The sequence below is a fragment of the Protopterus annectens genome, chromosome 2.part2 (assembly GCF_019279795.1).
Source record: "Protopterus annectens isolate FY-2018-M chromosome 2.part2, PAN1.0, whole genome shotgun sequence".
Taxonomy (NCBI): domain Eukaryota; kingdom Metazoa; phylum Chordata; order Ceratodontiformes; family Protopteridae; genus Protopterus; species Protopterus annectens.
This window is the reverse complement of record NC_056730.1, coordinates 78,649,564-78,672,188: the sequence shown is the minus strand read 5'-3', so window position 1 is coordinate 78,672,188 and position 22,625 is coordinate 78,649,564. Positions and strand designations below refer to the sequence as shown.

The 22,625-nt window shown below is 45.0% G+C and overlaps 1 protein-coding gene across 1 annotated transcript in view; it reads right to left on the bottom strand.

Annotated features, from left to right (window-relative positions):
- Nucleotides 1-22,625, bottom strand: part of DDX4 (DEAD-box helicase 4) — a 2,434,953-nt gene that overhangs the window by 158,621 nt on the left and 2,253,707 nt on the right. Inside the window, exon 23 of the mRNA XM_044063758.1 lies at nt 12,778-12,885. Coding sequence (XP_043919693.1) covers nt 12,778-12,885 — 108 coding nt within the window. The remainder of the gene's footprint in view (nt 1-12,777; nt 12,886-22,625) is intronic.

The window sequence follows — 22,625 nt, the reverse complement described above, 5'->3', positions numbered from 1 at the left end:
AGGGGATGGTGCATTGTGGAAGAGGGAGGAGCTCGAGACTTAGATTCTAATCTAAAAAAATGTTTCAGAGTTGGATCCAAGGTCAGATCCATAACCTGTGGGGAGGAATGAAAGACAACCATCAGATTGAGAGTTAAGGCCTTGGGAAGAGGCAGGGATGCCAGCATAGGCACAAACTGTATCCTGCACTCCAGAAAAACATGGTCTTGAGGAGTCGTCAGAAAATACTTTTTGAAGTTTACTGTGAACCCCAGGCTTTGCAGAACAGAAATGGCAAAAATTAAGATTATGCAACAGGATCTCTGCAAAAGATGCCTGAAACAGAAGGTCATCCACGTAAAAAAATACTTAGATCCCCTGAATCCTGCAATTAGTAATTACAGCAGCTATGCATTTAGTGAATACCCTTGGCACAGTAGAAAAGCCAAAGAGAAAAGCAGAGAACTGAAAATGCCAGGAAGCAACAGAAAAATGTAAAAACTTCCTGAAAAGGGAATGAACTGGAATATGAAGATAAGTATCCTTCAGATTCAAAGACACCATATACGCCTCAGAAAGCAAAAGAGGGAACAAAGTCTGAAGGGACAACATTCAAAAGGAGAGCACTTTCAGAAAAGTGTTTAGATGAAACAGGTCTAGAATTGGTCTCAAAGTACCTCCTTTCCTGGGCTCTAAAAACATCCTGGAATAAATCCCCCTCCCCCTTTGAGACACCAGCAGCTGTTGAATAGTACCTTGAATCAAAAGGTCCCAAAGCACCTTTGGAAAGACAGTTGTTCCTGAGGGGGCTGAGGAACATCCATAAAAGGGAAGGGACTTCCAGACCATGAAATACCCCTGGGTGGATAATGAACAGAACCCATGAATCCTTAGTAATCTTTAGCCTAACAGGGAGAAGAGAAAGAGGAAAATGACTGGGAAGAATAGAACGGTCAGACAGTACCTAATTTATCAGGAAAAGGAGACTTCTGAGACACAAGTCCAAGTAGCCTTTGCAGGAGGAGCCTACTTGCCACCCTTAGGAGAAGGGCGAGATTACCTATTAAAAGCTGACTTGCTGTGGTAATTTTTCTGAAATTTAGGCATAGTAGTAAAACGCATTTAAGCTCCTATAAAGCCTTGCCCTGAAGAGAATTAAACATAACAGCAGCAGCTTCACCTTCAACAAACAAGTGTTTATCAAGAAGGGCATCCATCAACTTAGCCTTGATATCATCAAGCAAAGGCTGAAGCCAAAGCCAAGAGTACCTCTTCATCACTAACCCAAAAGCAGCAGCCTTAAAAGCATCATCTGCTGCATCATAAGTACACTTGATGTAATGACGAGCCACCTGGGAGAGTCCCTAACATGGAAAGGGCAGAAGTTTTACCCTCTGAGTCAGGTAGATCAGAAGTAACCAGACAGGCCTGGGACAGGAGAGCCAACAAATATCTGGACATATGGGTCTGATAATTAACAGCTCTAAAAGCCAAGGTAGCAGAGGTAAAAACCTTCTTGCCTAGTCTTTTCCACGGTCCTGCTACCTTTATCAGAGGTCAGTAACTTGGAAGAAGGAAGTAATTGAGAGGGCTTGAGAAGCTACAGACACCACTGAGTGGTCAGCATGACACTTGTATAAAACTGTACAGTCCTCCGGCACCTCATAGAATTCATCAGGTTTCTTGAGAGCAGGGGGCCGAGAGTCATTGAAAAATGCATCCAACAAGGCAGTCAGAACAGGAGGAACAGCCGAAGGGCTAGAAACGTCCATCTGCAACAACTTAAAGTGCCTTTTTTTGTACCTCAGAAACCCGAGCACAATCCCACTTAAAGAACTCCATCATCCCGGAGACAGTGTTCCCAAAAGAAATCTCCTCAAAGGGAGTATCAGGACTGGAAGATTCCTCTGATCATAATGTAAAGGAAAGGGAATCTGAAGAGAGTAAGCAAGGGATTCATCATCTGAATCCGGCTCCTCCTCAGAATAATCCTGTTCCCTGGGTCTTTTGACGGGAGTAGAGGACCGGGGGATGGGTCTGGAAAGTACAGTTTTGTACCTACCATAAATGTAGATGTTCGAGTGCTAATACAGCTGCAGTCATAACAGATGGGTTATCCTGCCGCCAGGCGGGTCCACGGTCGGCCGAATTCCAAAGTCTAGGTCCGGCGTCGGATGTCGTCACTTCTTCCCCGACGTCAGTGCGGCAGGGGTATAAAAGAATCAGCAGACGCCATTTTCTTCAGTTTTTCTTGCCCCAGATGTCGGGTGCCCCCAGAAGGAAGGCAAAACATAAATTTATGTAAATGCAATGCAATATAATCAAAAACAGTAGTTGGAAGCAAATACACCATAAATGAATACCCCAATCAGGTTGTATGAGGAGGAATTTGTCATTAGGCCTGTCCCAAGAGGGGAAGGAGGGAGGGAAACCTGGACTGCAGCAGTATTAGCACTCTAACATCTACATTTATTGTAGGTACAAAACTGTACTATGTTCATCGTGCATACAGCTGCAGTCATAACAGATGGGTAGAATCCCAAAGCTAAAAAAGGGGTGGTAGGCACTAAGTGGTACTAGGAGGAGCAAGGATGCCCTGCAAGACTGCTGTGGCAAAGCCCGCTCTAGATTTAGAGTATAATGGTAGGTGATAGTGCTTGGAGAAAGTATGCACAGAACTCCAAGTGGCTGCTTCCAAAATATCCTTGGTAGGAACCCCCCTGAGGAAAGCTGCAGAGGTAGCTGTGGCCCTTGTGGAGTGAGATCTGATGCTTGTAGGTACAGTTTTACCATGAAATGAATAACAAAAGCGTATGCAGTGGGCTATCCATTTTGAGATTGTCTGTTTGGAAATGGCCTTTCCTTGAGCACCTGTAGCATAGGACACAGAGTTGCTCTGATTTTCTGAATGGCTTTGTCCTGTCCAAATAATAACGAAGCTGTCTGTGAATGTCCAAGGAATGTAGTAGTCTCTCTCCTTTGTTTTGTGGATTAGGATAAAAAGTAGGTAAGTGGATAGCCTGATTCAAGGCTACACTGGATACTACCCTTTGGCATAAAGGAAGGGTTGGTTCATAAGGAAACTCTGTCCTGATGGAAAATGATGAAAGGTTGCACAGCCATGAGGGCTTGTAGTTCCGAAACCCGGCGTGCTGAGGTGATAGCCAGAAGGAAAGCTGTTTTCCATGACAAATATTGCAGATCTGTTGAAGCAGCTGGCTCAAATGGAGGCAGGGTCAGTTTCTCTACAATGAAATTGAGGTCCCAAGCAGGTACTGGTTGCTTCCTTGGGGGGTTTATATTCTTAGCCCCTCTGAGGAACTGTCTTAAGAGAGGATGAGAGAATAAAGGAGGATCAGTGTTGTATTGTGCAGAAATGGCTGAAGCATGGATTTTGATGGAGGAGAATGAAAGTCCACTGTTTAGCATCTCAGCTAGGTACTGTAATATTTGAGGTAAATTCAGTATCCCAGGATTCTGTCCCTTTTTCTGATTCCAGGCACAAAACCGCTTCCATTTGGCGGAGTAGGCTTTTCTAGCAGAAGGCCTTCTGGCCTCCAAAATGACATCCTGCACCTCCTTGGAGAGGAGGGTCTGTTGGGAAATCAAGGAATCCTCCATGCGGCTAGATTGAGTGTTTTCAGCTGACTGTGAAGAGTTTTGAAGGTGTGCTGGGTCAACAGAAGAGGCATTAGAGGCAGGATCCATGGTGGGGAATGCGTCAGGCTCCTCAGGAGTGGGTACCAGTGTTGTCTTGGCCAGTCTGGAGCAATGAGAATCATCTTTGGTCCGTCTGCTCTGGCTTTTAATAGATCTTTGGGCAGCAGAGGAAGAGGTGGAAAGGCATAAACTGTCAATGTTGTCCAACTGAAAAAGTGCATCCACTTTCCAGGCCTGTGGATGATAGGTCCTTGAGCAGAATTTTTTCAACTGGTAATTTCTGTGGGTAGCAAAGAAATCTATGTCTAGCCTTCCCCATGCTTGAATTATCTTTGCAAAAACTTGAGGACGCAACTTCCATTCGTGTGGATCTGTCATATTTCTGCTTAGGTTGTCCGCCAGCGTGTTTTCCTTGCCTGGCAGGAATTGTGCTTGAAGTTGGATTTGTAATTCCAGAGCCGTGTTCCAAAGAGACATGGCTAGCCTGCACAGGGGATATGAATGGGTTCCTCCCTGTTTGTTTATGTACCACATCACTGTGGTGTTGTCTGTCCTTATCAATAGCTGGCCTGGATGCAGTAGGTCTTTGAAAGCCATAATAGCATTTTTTACTGCTAGCATTTCCTTTTGATTGATGTGTAGGTGCTTTTCTTTTTGGGACCATTTGCCCTGAATGCACTGATCTGTCATGTGCGCCCCCCAGGCGTAGTCCGAGGCGTCTGTTGTGATGATTTGATTTGCTTGAGGCAAGCAGAATGGGAGACCTATGTTTCTTTGGCATGCTTGAGCCCACCACAGAAATTCCTTTTGGAGGCATGGAATGAGTGGTATAATTGTTTCCAAACTGTGGTTGTGTTGAGACCATAAGTTTTTTAGGTACCATTGAAGTTTCCTCACATGCAGCTTTGCACATGGGATTAGCAAGATGCAAGATGCCATGAATCCCAGAGCCTGCAGGCTTTTCCTTGCAGTCAGCCTGGTGAAGGCTGCCATTTTTCTGAAGTATTGAGATAGTTGCCCTTGTTTCTCTGGCGTGAGGTAGGCCATCTGGGTGTTTGTATTCAAGCTGGCACCCAGGAAAATTATTGCTTGAGAGGGTATTAGTTTTGATTTCTTTTTGTTGACTGTGTATCCCAGAAAGTTCAACATCTTTATTACAAACGCCAGGTGTTTCAGAAGTATGTGCTTGCTGTCCGCTTGGATCAGGCAGTCGTCCAAATATGGGTATATCTGTATCCCTTGAAGTCTGCAGAAGGCAATTACCGATGCCAGGCATTTCGTGAACACTCTGGGCGCAGTAGATAAGCCAAAGGGCAATGCAGAAAATTGATAATGGGTTGAACCTGCAAGAAATTGGAGGTATCTTCTGCAATCTTGTCTGATAGGGACATGCAGGTATGCCTCCTTGAGGTCCAATGTTACCAGCCAAGACTCCTTGCCCAGCATGGGAAGAAGCTGCTGTAATGTGAGCATCTTGAATTTTGGTACGAGTAAATATGTGTTTAGGATGGATAGGTCCAAAATAGGTCTCCAATCTTTGTCCTTCCTTGGTACCAGGAATAGTCTGGAATAAAAACCTTGACCCTGTTCTTGTGCAGGTACCTCTTGAATAGCTTTCATGTCCATGAGAGCTGAAATTTGTTTTTGTGCCTCTGCCCTTTGATTTTGTGGCAGGTTTGGCATGCCTCTCATTTTTGGAAGGGTGTGAAAGTGAAATCTGTAGCCTCTGTCTATAATATCCAGGATCCATTTGTCTTTTGTGACAGTATGCCAATTTTTCGAAAATAATGCCAGTTTTCCGCCTAAAGGTGCTGCCATTAGAGCTTTGCTTGGCATGCAAAGGGGAAAGTCATTGTGTCTGCTTTCTGAATGGCTGTGATCTATCCTCTCCACCTCTTGGTGTAGATGCTTGCCATTGTCTGGCTCTAAATGATCCTTGAGATTGCCCTCTACCCCTCGGGCGCCTGTATCTACCTCTTTGAGGTCTTTTCGTGGCTGGAAAGGACCAATTTTGTGAAGGCCAGTTTCTACTGAAACATGGTGGTTGTACCTGTAGGAAGTCTTTCACTGTGCAATGATCTTGCCTTTTCCTCCATTTTCTTTAATACCTCCTCAGCTTTAACACCAAACAATACAGCTTTTTGAAGAGGTGCATCTAGTAATTTAGCCTTGACATGCTCTGGTAAGGTTTGCTCTTTGAGACAAGCATGTCTACGTATAACAGACCCTGTAACAGCAGCTCTACAAGAGGCCTCTAAAGCATCAAAACCACATTGCAAGGTATGTTTACCCACTTGTTCTGCACTATGCAACAGATCCTGCAACTCCTTCAAGTCTGGTTGTTCAGGTTGTGACATTTTGCTTTTCAACTGAGATAACAAAAACTGTTGATACTTTAACATATGGAACTGACAGTTTAATGCCCTCATGGTTAAAGTGGCCGAGGTGTATACCTTTCTGCCCCACCTTTCTAAAGCTCTGGAATCTCTCTCTGAAGGTAATGGATTTTTGGCAGTAGAGGCCTCAATTCCCTTGGGACCCTGTGAAATAGTTTCTGGGTCAGCAGCACGGCTTTTGTACAGGAATTGGTGTGAATCAGGAACCCGGTAATACCTGTCAGGCATAACTGGAGCTGGTGGTAAAGAATCTGGGTTAAGGCTGGCCTCTGAATACACATCATCTAGTATGTCTAAGACAGGAGGGATAGCCCGAGACCTGTGCTGAGGGAGCAAGAGAAAATCCCTGAGCCTTTTCTTGGAATCTGAGTAATCTTGGCCTTCCCAGTGGAAGTGTTCCCTCAAGGTATGCAAGGTTTCCCCAAAAGAATAGTCCTCAGGGGGGGAGACTGACGGAATGGACTCCTCCGCATCAGAATCTTCAAAAGGGGAGTATGAGTATTCCTGGTCTTCAGAATGTCCTGAGGTAATGGAGGCCTGGTCCAAGGAAAGGGTGTCCGAGGGGGGTTGAGAACCCCTGATAAGAGTAATCAAATCCTCAGCCATTTTGAGCATCTGTTTTTTAGGTATAGGGCCTTGAGAGGGGCCCTGTGGAGCTTGTCTTTTAGTTTGCATGGCTGCTTTAGATTTTGTGAGAGCCTTAATGGAAAAAGAAGAAGGCCTGAAGACACCTTGAGAGGTGGCAGGCCTGTCTAAACTCTGAGTTTCCCCGCCAAGAGAGGCATCGATATCTGTAGTTGGGGTGGGGGCAGAGGAGCCTGCGACCTCGGGCACAGAAGACACCGCTAAAGAAGTGTCATCGGTACTCAGGGGCTGCGTAGGCGCCTCGCTGAGAACCGGAGCACCTGTAGCCGGCTTTAGCGTGGTGTCGGTAGAAGTCGCGGACCTCGTATGTCGGTCCTTATCTTTGTGTCTTTTACTCAAAACTGGAGTCGGAGTATCCGACGACAATGTAATTAAATTTTTTACCAAAAAAGTGTTGGGCGAACTCCGCCCGATGTTTAATAGTGCGTTTGTTGAATCTAGCACAAAAACGACAGGCCGAGACGTCGTGGTCTGGGCCTAAGCAAGGAATGCAGAAGGAATGGAAATCCTTATGCGGTATTTGCTTTCCACAAGAAATGCAATTATTAACTTTGTCTGACATCGATCTGAGGCAAGAAAAGTTTCCCCAACGGGGTACTTAGCTTTCAAGAAGACTTCGGTTGAAAAATATTCGTAATCTCAGGAGCTGGCCGACCGGCACTTGCGAACTGCTTCTACTTCGGGCACTGCACGGCAAGAAAGACTGAAGAAAATGGTGTCGGCTGGTTCTTTTATACCCCTGCCGCACTGACGTCAGGGAAGAAGTGACGACATCCGACGCCGGACCTAGACTTTGAAATTCGGCCGACCGAGGACCCACCTGACGGCAGGAAAACCCATCTGTTATGACTGCAGCTGTATGCACGATGAACATCAGAAACTTCCTGAGGAGGTTTCAATCCCATCAAAATACCAAACAAGCCTCGAGTGAAATACTGTCATTCACTCTGTGGATCCTTATTCAATGATGGTAGTAGGGACAACTTTCTGAGAAACACTCATAGGTCCCTCAAAGAATCAACCGTGGTTCCCCCTGAATGTCCAAAGCTGTCTAATATAACTCCTCAGATGTTCTTAAAGTTGGATGCCCACTGGCATCCAACCTTGTCATGGAAGAATCCAATAAAGCCGGGCAAACCTGTGGGCATTTACTTGTCTAGGGAGAGATGTCTGGCAAAGGCTGAACAGCAGAAGATTCCTCTCTAGGCTTCCTGGCCTTCTTCACTTACGGCTGTCCCACGGAGTGGGAAAGTCCCTCCATGTCCTTTTTTAGGCAAGGTTCAAAGGACAAAACCACCACCGTAACAGATACAAGCATGCAAAATCTGAAGGTAATGCTACTCAATGCTAGAAGTCTAAACCTCAAAATGCGCTCTCGAGGTACTCCTAAAAATGAAGAACATCGATATCTGTGCAGTAACTGAGACCTGGCTCAAGGCTCCAGAGAGCACCCCTGCAATACCAGGCTACAACTCTTACCACACTTTTAGGCCACAAAACCAAAACTGAAACACTAAAGGTGGAGGAGTGTCCATATTCACCCAAGGATATTCACACCTCCAGGCTAGTTGCCCAACACAATGCATCTGAAATTCTCCAGGTGCAACTAACACTAGGTAAGACAGAAACCCAAATTGTACCTTGCTACAGATCATCTACCATGCCCCAAGATTCTCACTACACCTTTCTAAACATACTGGAAAAAATTAAGATACAACCAAACACCCTAATACTGGGTGATTTCAACTACCCTGCCATTAACTGGGTAAACTACTTGGGTACCAACACCTTTTCCCAATGGTTCTTGGAATTCATACATTCCAATGCCCTGGATCAACTAAATTCACTGTCCCACCAGGGGATCCAATATCCTAGACATGGTCGTTACCAACATGGGAGATAGCTGCTCCACACCAGTGGTCACCCCCTCATTGGTCAGGTCTGACCATAAGCAAATCACCCTTGACATCCACATCCCACACCCTAGTAAAGAAACCTCTGTAAAAAAGTCTCCAAAGCCAACTTCATGCTACTTAAGTCAGAAGTGACAAACTTCATGACACCCATACAGACGGGATCTGAATGTTTGACTGCTGAATCCTACACTAAGGCACTATACGAGCGCATCCACTTGCGCATGAATTGTGCCATCGTAAATAGAACCAAGATGCTCTCCTCCAAAAAAGGAAGCCAATCTGGTGGTCCTCTGCTATAAACAATCTATACAACAGAAGGATGAAACTGTTGCAGAAAAGAGGAAAATCTCAGGATGCAAAAAACTCCCTCACCAGCCTCAGTAAGAAGCTGAGATCCCTCAAAATCCTCCAAAGCTAGTTACGAAAATAAAATTGCCAATGATTCCAAAGACAACCACAAGGCATTCTATAGTTATGTCAAGAATCTAAATGGCAATGCTCAAATTTGCTCTGAGCTACAACAGAATGGCATTAAATATACTGATCCCAAGGATATTGCCAATATCCTGACAGATCAATTTAGTGCCAACTTCACCCCCCTCTCACCCCCTAAAGGGGCCATCTCAATACCAAAAGATTGCCAAATTCCAGTAATCAAGGCCACACAGGTAGAAACCGCACTCTCCAAAGCTAAGAATACAGCATCTGTGGGACCAGATGACATCCCGGGCTGTGTACTACATGAACTACAAAATGAACTGGTACCTCACCTAAGTTTAATCATAGCCTCACCTCAGGTTTCGTGCCCACCAAGTGGCGCACAGCTACAGTTATCCCACTCCACAAGGGGGGAATCCACCTTGGATCCCGGGAACTACCATCCCATCAGTCTGACAAGCCTGATCTGCAAGGGCATGGAACGCATTATCATGGAACTTATAAACAAAGACATTGGCAACCTTCAAACACTGGACACCACCCACCCAGTTTGGGTTCGTGAAGGGCCGATCTTGTCTCCTGAACCTGACTGACTTCGAATCAGTCTCCAGAGCTGTGGAAGAGAGTAAGGCGGTCCACACAGCCTATCTGGACCTCGCCAAGGCCTCGACACCATCCCCTACTCTGGAATCATAGATAAACTTACTAAGCTGGGCATAAATCCCTATGTCACCCGATGGGTTGCCAAATGGCTTACTGACAGAACCCAGATTGTAAAAGTAGCAGACTCCAAATCCAGCTCCAGACAAGTGACAAGTGTAGTACCTCAGGGTTAGTCCTGGGACCGCTCTTGTTTGGCATCTACTTCTCTGAAGTACAGGCCAACACTAAGGGACTCTGGCTAACAAAGTTCGCAGATGACTGCAAACTGGGAGCCATTATTGAATCTCCAAATTATGTGGATATTCTCCAAAAGGACCTTACAGAAACAGATGCCTGGTGCCAGAGCCATGGGCTCAAGCTTAATGCCAAGAAATGTATTGTTTATCCCCTTTGGAAAAAAACATGTACCCATGAATTGCCACATAGGTGGCAGTACACTAATCATCGAAAGTTTGATGACAGACTTAGGGACACAGGTGGACAGTGGTCTCACCTTCGATAACCATAACGCCACAACAGTCAGGAAATCCTTCTATGTGGCACACCTCATCACTAAGGGCTTTTCATCCAGAAAAAAGGAGGTCATTGTCCCACTGTACTCATTCTTCATTAGACCCATTACAGAGTATAACGCCCCGTTTGGTATGTACCTCATAAAACATCTGCAACAGCTGGAAAGGCCGCAGAAATACTTCACTAAAAGAATCACAGGCCGAAAGCAGATGCCATATGCTGACAGTCTTAAAAAAAAAAAAAAAAAAAAAAAACACACCAGCTATACTCTGTGGCATACCGTCTACTTAATATAAAAGGCCATGTCAAACCTTGAGCTGTTGAACATGCTCTACTTAAAGAAATCCCAATCCCTCAAAGCCACACGCTCCACAGATTTAAACAGTGTCATCAAAATGAACAAACATGCTGGAGGGATAGGCTCCTGACCCAGAGACTCCCCATACTCTGGCATAGACTGCCCATACATGTCAAGCAGAGCACCTCCTTGGCTCTCTTCAAAAGGAACCTTGATGACTGGATGGAAAATAGGAAATTCACCCTGGGGAGCATGTCAGTCGCCCTGCTAGACAGGGGTCCAGGGAAGTAAATATTGTGGGAAGAAATATCCAGGGAATTGTTATGGCTAGGTGTGTATAGGCCCTAGGGCCGATAGCCTAGTACCAATCTATGAAACTATGCCCTCTGCAAGAAGGCTAAGACGCCGGCTTTCAAGGCAAAGCACCAAAGAAGAGTCTACTACGAAGGGTTTTAGGTACAAAGGACTGACGGAACAATGTATGGTCGTGTGAGGCGCCAAGACAATACAGACACTGTTCGTGGCAGTCTTTACAGGGAAATCTGTCTCCCACACTGGCATCCTTCTTGGATGACATGAAACCCCACAAGCAACAATAAAAAGAAAGACAAGTAACAAAGCTCCCCATTGGGGCACTTATCTACAACAGTTCAATGAACCAGCAACAGAATGGACATCTGACAGACAATCATGGCATTCAGACTGGCAGCAAAGTTCCTCTACGGATGGTACGTTTGGATATCACCTTTATGCCCTACTGTACACAAGGAGCATGTGTGATGTAAGGCGCACCCCTTAAAGCAACCTACGGCTTTGGTATACTGGCAGGGGATCCCTAATGTAATGTACGCCGCAACAGTGAAATGGAAGAACGTCATCTTTGATGCCAGTCCAAACACCATCTTCAATCATCGGTCTGAATGCTTATTCCTTTGTGCTGGTTACCAAGCCATTTTAAGATGAGTGCCTTTTGCAAAGCCTAATGTTTACAATAATTTTCCAAAAATCCTTCCAGACTCCTTCTCAAGGTCACATTTTCCTCAGCTGCAGGTTCCAGACCATGCCTATACTGGCTTCCTTGTCACCTCCCAAGGCTCTTGCTCTGCCTTTTCTAAATCCCTTATTCCTTAGGCCTCAGTTATAGCCAAGACACATTTAAGGGATTTGGGATTCCTGGCTTCTGCCATTGCTATGCTACCTCTAGCCACACTCAATACGAGGAAGCTGCAGTGGTTCCTATAGTCAGTATAGTGCCAACATGGTCATCCTTTAGACTTTGTAGTCCCTCCTCTTCCATGTCTCAAAGTGAGACTCCTACCTTCTGTGCAGACTAGCTCTTCAAGTTTAGAATCTGGTTGTCCAATATCAGGTGACACTTTAGGCTGTTTATACTCCCTTCAGAGCAAAACATTGTGGCAGACTCTCTCAGCAGGTCCATAACACAGGTTCACAAGTGGATGCTTCACAGAAATGTGTTTTTGGATATTGTCCACCAGTGGGGTACTTGGGTAGATTTGTTTACCTCCCTCATAAACAGACAACTTCCCCATTTCTGCACCAGAGTCCCAAGTCCATGCCCTGTCTTTCTTGGAAGAGGATATTTTTCTATACCTTCTCTCCACTTCCTCATACTGAGGGTCCTGCTCAAGATAGAGGAAGACTCCCCCAAAATCCTGCTGGCGACTCCCTTTCGGCCCAGACAGCATTGGTTCCCTCTTCTTCTGCACTTAGCCAAGGGCATTCACCATAAGCCACCTAGCTGGGTGGACATACTCACACAAGACAAGGGGCATCTCATCCATCCTCACTTGTCCACTCTTCAAACGACACTTAGGGTGATAGTGTTTTGATCCGTTTTGGGTACCTCTTTTTTCCTGAGGACATGCTTTGGGTACTGTAGGAGGCCAGGACATCCTGTGTCCAAATGGAAGAGATTTTCCGTCTGGTGCCTTGCTCGTAACCAGGATCCACTTTCTGTGGAGGTTCCTCTGGTTCTCTCTTGTATGTATGAACTGCTCCATGCTGGGTTGGTGTTTTTTTCAGTTAAAGCCAACCTTTCAGCTATTTCTGCTTGTCTGCCTTTATCGCCTCCTTTGGCCTGTAGGTTTGAAGTCAATTTCAAGCCTAACTTCAAAGCCAGGAATATGTGGCTGGGACTTGAAGGCTCACCAATAATTTATATTTTTTTCTACTGTTAACATGAACAAAAGTTGCAAATCATTATGAAACTTCAAACATTTCTCTTCAGCATAAAGCAAATTTCACTAACCTTCCGAGAGTCCACAGAAGAAAACACATTTCCTCTTGGATTGCTGTATGTTGCTCCATGTGTACCAAAAGCAATTTCTTCTAGCCAAGAAGGGACATCTTGATGTGCCTAAAAGCAAAATTTAACTCTAAGCCTTTTTTTTAAATGCACCTTAAAATATAAAAAAATAAAATACATATGTATCAGCAGCAATGATTAATCAGTACCTGAAAAAGGAAAATTATGTACTTACCATAATGCTAGATCCATGTTATTGCTTCTTCTGTCCTTTTCAACTGATGGGTCTTCGGCACAGATACCAGCAGCTCTCAGACTTTGGATTCAAAGCTCATGCTCCTCCCCTTACTCAAACTACACCACCATTAAAGGGAGAGTGTCAAGATTCTCTGCTTGACTGATTGTTTTGATTAGGACGGTAGGTCATGTGATCTTTTTGTTTACATTCAGGCAGCTTTTAGTGTATGAGCTCAGGTTTCAGTACTTTGGGGGAAGGGTAACTAACACTTCAGGAAATGCAAACAGTCTCCTCTGTGTGCTCCTTTTATCTGCAGCCCCATGCTGACAGGAAAACTTCAGCAGTCTTTGAAATGTAGTGAAGTAATGCTTACATAAGCTACTTTTTTTTCCAGGAAGACACAGTAGTGGACTAAGACTTTCTGCAACATAGTTTCTTGGTTGTTTTGATTTAATGATGATGAAAACAGATGCAGTGGATACGTTTTATTGTATTGGCTGGAGCAGTGCTGTTCATTTGCTAATGTAACTCCTCATTGAGTTGCTTTTTACATGCATGTCTCTTTCCGTTTGTTCCAGTGATGGGTCCTACTGTTATATGGGAAAAGGACACAATTATGGGAGATGTCCAAAGGTGAACAGTAAAGGAAGCATTACCGCTGATGGAGGGGAAATAATCAGAATATGTCAGGAAAAGTAACATAAATTACAGCGCTTCCAACTGGGATAATCTGTTGTAGATGTCACAGCAGTAAACAAAATTAGAAGTTATGTACCTACCATAACGTTCCATGTTAGTTGTCTTCTCTCGCCTTCTTTCTTGCTGGATGGTTCAGAGCCGATCCTCGGCTCCGACTCGGCACTTGCTAAGCTTGAGAGCTAATTTTACCAGCTCGAGGCAACCCTATATCCCATGATGCAAGGCGGAGATTACTCAGATCTCGTTTGGTAGCTAAAGAAATAGCAGTATTTTCTTCCAACTTAAGAGGAGGAAGAAAATAAGGATACTAAATAACATCATAAACCTTCTAGAAAGGATCAACATAATCTAGTGACACTAGGAGTTGAACAGCTAGAAAAAGGTAATAACGTCTTAATAGAAGATGTATAATCTTCCCGGTCTGACCAGGCTAGGGGGATGGAGGGCGGGACGCAAGAAAGGCGGCGAGAGAAGACAACCAACATGTAACGTTATGGTAGGTACATAACTTCTAAATGTTAAGTTGTCAATCTCGCCTTCACTCTTGCTGGATGGGACCGCTTCCCTAGCACCTCTATCCTGGGTGGCTTAATAGAACAGACTCTTGAGAACGGTGGGACCAAAATTTGCTCCGTCTCTGGAGACCAAATCTAATTTGTAATGTGAAACAAAGGTATGAGGAGAGGCCCATGTGGCTGCTGCACAAATAGTGTCTATAGGAAGTCTAGCTTGAAAAGCTGTAGATGTAGCCAGAGCTCTGGTAGAATGGGCTTTTGGGTTAGAAACCAACTCTTTGCCTCTGAGCTGATAAATGTAAGTGATCACAGAAGACAGCCATCTAGATAAAGTTACCTTAGAAACTGGAAGGCCTTTCCTGTTCTCTGCATAGGATAGAAATAGTTGATCAGATTTCCTAAAAATTTTTGTCTTATCCAGATAATATCCGAGTTGACGGTGAACATCGAGATAATGTAACTTTTGTTCAGCTCTATCAGAATAGTTCGAAAAAAATACTGGAAGATCAATGGATTGATTTAGGTTAGTTTGTGATGCCACCTTTGGTAAGAAAGACGGATTAGTTCTTAGGGACACCCTGTCTTTGTGGAATATTAGATAGGGAGGGCGAACACAGAGAGCATGAAGCTCAGATACTCTTCTGGCAGATGTAATGGCAACTAGAAAAAGTGTTTTCCAAGAAAGCAATTTCAAAGAACAGGCAGCTGCAGGTTCGAACGGGGGAAGAATCAAGGATGTTAAAATTAAATTTAGATCCCACTGTGGTGGGGGGTCTCTAATCTGAGGTTTCAATAAAAAGATACCTCGAAGGAATGCCTTGCAAAGTTTATGTGACATAATGTTGTGGTCCAAAAAGACTATATGAAGATTTGAAATGGCTGCCAGTTGAACTTTCACTGTGGAAGAAGAGGATCCTGAATGAAATATGTCAGCTAGGAAGTCCAATACCGAATGAATTGGAGCAGTATAGGGGTCTACGTTCCTAGCTTTTGCCCAGAAAGAGAAACATCGCCATTTACTAGTGTAAATCTTTCTGGTAGAAGATTTTAGGGAAGCTACTAAGATATCCCGTACAGGATTAGAAATCATAGGAAGCCTGGCTAAGGATGGAAGTGGAGCAACCAAGCAGTGAGGTTGAGAGAAGGTATGGATTGGTGCAGTTGACCCGACTGGTGGGTCAGAAGATCTGGAACCGGGTCCAGATGCCATGGCGGTACCAAGAGGTAATGATGTAGGAATGGAAACCATATCTGTCGAGGCCAATAAGGGGCAATGAGAATCAACTTGGCTCTCAAAGCGGTTGCTTTCTGAACTAGCTGAGGTATCAGCGGAAAAAGTGGAAAGGCATAAAGAAGCCCCCGGGGCCAATCTTGGGTTAGAGCGTCTCTGGGGGGATGGCCTGGAAGGGGAAGAGAGAGAGAAGAAGTCTGGGCATTTGCTGTTTTGAGGTGTAGCGAAAAGGTCGCAGCAAGGAAGACCCCACTTCTGAAAAATCTCTTCCGTCACTGACAGAGACCACTCATGAGGCATGAGAATAGCTCTGCTCAATCTGTCCGCTATGATGTTGGATTTCCCGGGGATGTGCGTTGCTATCAGAAACCGGTGAGAGGAGATTGCCCATTACCAAAGTCTGAGAGCCTCTTGACACAGTGGATAGGACTTGGTTCTGCCCTGTTTGTTTATATACCACACTACGGACATATTGTCCGTTTGGACTGCAATAGTTCCCAGGGGAAGAGAGTCGTTGAGGGCTTGCAACGTTAAAAGCACTGCTCTCATCTCCAGAACATTTATGTGCAGATGGTACTCGAAAGGTTGCCAAGTGCCATGGACCATACTGCCCTGATAATGCCCCCCCACCCGATCAGGGAGGCGTCCGATGTAACCGTGACAACCGGGGCAAGAGGAACAAATGGTCTGCCTTGATGGATTTGAGGGGACGATATCCACCAAGTCAGATGCCTTTTGCAAGTTGGAGTTACTATGATCTGGTGACGCATGGGAAGTTGTTGAAAGGACCATTGGGTGAATAGCATCCATTGTAGAAGCCGCATGTAAAAGCGGGCGAGGGGAAGAAGTGTTATGGCGGCTGCCATAAGACCTAGTACTTTCAGAGCAAATCTGGCCTGAATTTTGTTGCTGAATAGAATCACTTGGACGTGTCTTTGAATGTCCAAGATCCTTTGGTCTGTCAACCTTGCAGAAAGTTGTACTGTGTCCAATTTTGCGCCTATAAAAGTAATATATTGACAAGGCGACAAGGCAGATTTTTCGAAATTTATAGAAATTCCTAGCCCTCTGCAAGTATGAATGGTGTAATTTCTGGCTTGGAGAAGCTGATGCCTGGTGGTGGCAGTGAGGAGCCAGTCGTCTAGATATGGAAACACCTGGAATCCTTGACGTCTCAGGTGAGCCGTAACCACTGCCATGCATTTGGTGAACACTCTGGGGGCTGTAGTGAGTCCAAAGGGCAGGGCTCTGAATTGGAAGTGACTGGTCCCCAGCCGGAAGCGGAGAAATCGTCTGGAGCGTCTGTGAATTTTTGTGTGGTAGTACGCATCCTGAAGATCTATCGAGCACATCCAATTGTCCTTGCCCAGAAAGGGCAAAATAGACTGAAGCGTGACCATCCGGAATCTTGATTTCTTTACAAACTTGTTGAGTTTGCTGAGATCTAATATTGGTCTCCAGTCTCCTGTCTTTTTTGGAACTAAAAAGAAAATTGAGTAGATTCCGGATCCTATTTGGTCCGCTGGGACTGGCTGGATGGCTCTTTTTACTAGCAGTTTTGATATTTCTAGTACTGCTAATTCCCTTAGACCGGGTGGAACGTCTGGAAGGGTTCCCTTTTGTTGAATTGGGGTTTGAATAAAGGGAATTTTGTAACCCTCGGCTATAATTGACTGTACCCATTTGTCTTGAGAAAGAGAAAGCCAGGCTATTGGGTACATCGATAGTTTTCCCCCGACTGCCTCCGAAGGCGGACAATCGGGCAACATCTCAGGGATGCTGGAAGATCTCTGCTACCCTGATTCTGCAGACCACCTCTGCCCCTAGGGCGGCGTCTATTATTGTTACCCCCTCTGCCTCTGGGGGTAAACTGACTTTGTGCGTCAGGTGTGACTCCTTGAGATTTGTGGAACCACATTTTCCCTCCTTTCTGTCGTTTGGGGTAAGGTCTAGAAGGTGTGGAGAAACGGACTCCTACGGCAGAAAGAGTCTTGCCATCTTGTTCGCATCTAGTCAAAGTGTCTTTCACTTGAGGACCGAACAAGGTCGAGCCATCAAAGGGGGAGTTTGTGAAAGACGCCTTGAAGGGGTCTGCAAAATTACAAAGCCGCATCCAGGACTGATGCCTTAAAGCCACTCCTGTGCCTGCGGCCCTACTCGCTCCATCGGCTGCATAAGAAATGAGCCGCATGGAGGAGTTAGCAATGGAGTTAAGGATTCCTAGCTGTGAGCTAATCTTGTCCTGAGACCCAGCAGCTGACGGATCCTGTAAAACTTCTCCCAATTCTTTAAGAACGTCTCTTTGAAGTCGGGTGAAGTGGCATAAGTAGTTCAGCGATCTCATAGCAAATGTCGCTGAAGAAAAAATCCGCTTACCGTACCTGTCCATAGTCCTAGAATCTTTATTAGGAGGATGGACAGGTACTGAAGGATCAGCTAATTCCTTCTTGGTGGCAGCAGCCACCACCATGGCATCAACTAGGACACCCTTTGTCAAATATTGTCTACCTTGTAGGGCAGTGATACATTTTGAAGGTCACCTAGGGATAGGTTCCACCGAATCTGGAGCCATCCACGCCTTCCGAGACACTACCTCCATGAGAGGGTCGAAAGGTGGAGACACCCAGGAGGTGGAGGGTCGAGATCCGAATGCCTCCAGGTATACTGACTCGTCCTCGGAGGGATTAAGGGAAGGCCAGTTCCCCCTCTGTTTCAGGATTTCAAGGATGTCTGAAAATGAGACATCCTCAGAGGAGGACCTTGGGGATCCCTCCGACTCATCCAAGTCAGTATCTGATGTAGTAGACTCAGGGGAGTCTAAATGTTTCCTCTTACATGTCCTCTTACGCGGGGGTTCTCCTGACGGATCAGGAGAAGCCTCGGAAGAGGAAGATATTCCCAATGGGGAAACCTGAGGCGTTGGATCTCTGGGTCCGGGAGCAAGAGAGTGGGAGCTGATGGAAATGTCCGTTGACTAAGCCCAGGGGCTAGTACACTCCTCATCACCTCGAAGGCTCCCTCGTCAGAGAGACCAGAAAGCTCCCTCTCCGAAGAGATAGGAACCCCAGGCTTCACCGAGAGGGAAGGCTCAGAGGCAGATGTCGGGGCCAAGCTCACCAACGCCGAAGCTCCGAGAGGGAGAACGGGGTCGGACAAGGGTCCGATGCCACTCGCCCCCTTGGAGCCGACGAGAGAGACTAGATGCCCGGATCCCTCTAATGAAGGTCTCAAGGAGGAAATCGGAGCCGAGGACGACGGAGCCGAAAGGAGTGGTATCGGCTCCGAAGTCACAACGGTACCGGTTCCGAGGAGCTCCGGCTCCGAACTCTGTAAGAGAGTCGGAGGAAGAATGCTCGGTGGATGTGATATAGCTACCGTCTGTTGAGTGGGCTATGGAGTATTTGGGCCAATGCCTGAGACTTTAATAGTCTACTCACCACTCTCTCAAGGTCGTGATCAGATAGCCTGGATGACCGAGAAGATCGGCTCCGATGGCTTCGCTCCGAGAGCAAAGGTGATCTCGGAGCCGAATGTATGGATTCCACTGAAGGGGATCGAGATCTCTTTCTTGAGATCAATGGAGCCATCGGAGCCGAAGTTACGTCGGCTCCAGCCGGAGCCAACACTGAGTGTCTGGATCTAGTAGCATCGGCGCCGGATGGAGCAGATACTGAGACTGACATGGAAAGATCGGCTCCGGCCGGAGCCGATCTCGAGCCTGGTGATGAAGGACCTGAAGCCGACAGCTTGGAAGCTTGAGCCGAAGGCTTAACAGGCTTCAAGGGCTTCCCCGGCACCGACTTAGTCGGGGAGCTCTCGGGCTTTAATAAGCCCCTTAATATAAGTTTATTTTTTCATTCCTGCAGGACTCTTGGGCTGAAAGCATGACAGATAGCACAAGAGTCCTGCAGGTGCGAAGGTCCCAGGCAATAAATACAAGAAGTGTGACCGTCTGTCAGAGACATCTTCTGACAGCACGAGTCACACTTCTTGAAGCCTGAGACCTTAGTGTCCTTCAACATAACTGTGTCGATGAACAACAGTAACACAATCAGACACAAAAAACACTCAGTCCAACAAAATAATTTAAATTAATTAAATTAAATTACATTAACCAGGGAAAAAACAGTCACACACAAACAATCCCTGACAGGAAAAATTTAGGGAGGGGAAGGCCTAAGGCCTGACTAGGGACAAGGGAATATTTAGTCAAAAAGAAGGGAACACCGACGGGAACAGGGCTAAGGTGAGTCGATTACTAACTAAAATATAATACATATAATATATAAAATTAAAGGGGGGGTAGACTAAAGTCTCTGAAAAGTTCACTTACCAAGAGCTGGTAAAAGAAGGCACCTCATTAGCGAAGCGGCAAACGAGATCAGAGTAATCTCCGCCTTGCATCATGGGATATAGGGTTGCCTCGAGCTGGTAAAATTAGCTCTTGAGCTTAGCAAGTGCAGTCTCGGAGCCGAGGATCGGCTCCGAACCATCCAGCAAGAATGAAGGCGAGACTGACAACTTAACATCAGTCTATAAGTAATGAATCAAAAACAGCCAGAAGAGCTGGTTCAAATGTGAACAGAATTAACTTTCCAGTACAAAGTAAAGATCTCAAAAAGTGTCATCTGTTTACTAGTCGGCCTTATATGCAAATTACTTCTTTGTGGAGCAACTTGAATAAGGTCTGTAGTAGAAACTTAGGAAACAGTCTCCTCAGAACCAGAGTCATGTGCTTGTGAGGAAGACATGGGAGAAGCCATGTCATTATCAGAATCCTCTGATAAAACATCCTCACAATTTCAAAGGCTGCAAGCTAAGTAATTAATTTTTATTAACATACCCACTGTCCTTAGATAAAATATGTTTAACCCTTTCTTTTTCCTAAGGACAGCCCTAGGAGGAGACCAACTGAATGGATGACACTTAAAACCAGAAAACAGATCTCTTACCCTGGCCACCCTGGGAAAATCCTCCAAGAAAAACTTCCATGCCCAAAGTTGATGGTTCTCCCATATCCAGTATAGACCCTGCAACAGCCACAGAAGGTATGGCTTACCCCTGGTCCACGGTGCGAAAAAGAACTATACTAAAAGGTCCTGGTGAAACCAGTCAGTGGTCTGAGTAACAAGCTGTAGCCACTGCAGTCACCCACCAATGGCTGAGGAGCAGACTCAGTCCACAATACAGGCAAGGACTTTTTATTTACTTATTTGTACTTTTAACTACATGAAGAGGAAGAACCACAGGATCAGTAGGTGTATCTATGTTTCTGCAAAAGGAGAAGCCTGTCACAGCATGATGTAACACCTTGTTGAACAGACATTAATTTGTATACAGGGTTATAGCCATGGTTTTGGGAATTGTATACCAGTTTTCAGAAGATTTCCATACCCATCAAAGAAAGTGTGAACCTGACAAAAAAAAGGAATTAAGTAGATAAGTAAGTAGAAGAATAAGTAAATAAAAATATTTACACGCCCAAGCATTCTCAAAGGAAAAAAAAAATAAAACTGCAGGTCAGATTTAAAAACAGTTGCTTTCAATGCAACTCTGCCTTGATGCCGTAAGGCTTGTTCTCATTGTAAGGGACGTCTTTTGGTCTAAGGCCTATCTATAAACAGGCTTACACCAGGGGCCAGATTCCAACTGTCATCTCGGTAAACTGGGAGTCGGTATTCTGGGATTCCGCTAATGTGAAGTAGATATTATATATATATATATATATATATATATATATATATATATATATATATATATATATCTATATATATATCTATATCTATATCTATATATATATATATATATATATATGTGTGTGTGTCTCTCTCTCTCATATATATCATCATCTTATTTCGGCTGTTCCCGTTAAGGGTCGCCATAGCGGATCATCTGTTCCCATTTCTTCCTGTCCTCTGCATCTTGCTGTGTCACATCAACCACCTGCATGTCCTCTCTCACCACATCCATAAACCTTATCTTAGGCCTTCCTCTTTTCCCGTTACCTGGTAGCTTCATCCTTAGCATCTTTTTTCCAATATACTCCGCATCCCTCCTCAGCACATGTCCCAACCAACGTAATCTTGCCTCTCTGGCTTTATCTCCAAATCTTCCAACCTGGGCTGACCCTCTAATATACTTATTCCTAATCCTGTTCACCCTCGTCACACCCAGTGCAAATCTTAACATCTTTAACTCTGCCACATCCAGCTCTAACTCCTGCCTTTTTGTCAGTGCCACTGTCTCCAACCCATATAACATAGCTGGTCTCACTACCCTCTTGTAGACCTTACCTTTCACTCTTACTGGTACTCGTCTGTCACAAATCACTCCTGACACACTTCTCCACCCACTCCATCCTGCCTGTACTCTCTTCTTCACCTCTCTTCCACACTCACCATTACTATGAACTATTGATCCCAAGGATTTAAACTCATCCACCTTCGCCACCTCTACTCATTGCATCCTCACCATTCCTCTATCCTCCCTCTCATTCACACACATATATTCTGTCTTAGTCCTGCTGGCCTTCATTCCTCTTCTCTCTAGAGTATATCTCCATCTCTCCAGGGTCTTCTCCACCTGTTCCCTACTCTCACTACAGATCACAATGTCATCTACAAATATATATAGATACACACACACACACACACACACACACACACACACACACACACACACACACACACACACACACACACACACACACGCGTATGTCTGTGTATAACTATAAACCATTATAAATTTACTTTTTTAAGTCAAATTCCAGCACCTGCACAGTATAAATGTAAAAACTGTATACAGCGACATGCATGCCATTTATCTGGATGTACCCACATTCAAGTGTGTGTGTGTGTATATATATATATATATATATAGATATATCTATATAGCTATATATATATATATATATATATATATATATATATAGATATATAGATATATCTATAGAGATATATAGATATATAGGTCCATAGGTGAATTACTAGGCTAACTGCATAAGAGCCTTTACAAGCCAAGCAAATAATACCAAGGATGTGGTGGCAGCATTATATCTTAATTCACCAGATATGGGATGGGGTACTATCAGGGTGGTAGGTCTTTGGGTGTTGGAGCCCTGAATTATTTTGCAGACTGCCTCTGTCCATAATGGACATGGGATGTACCC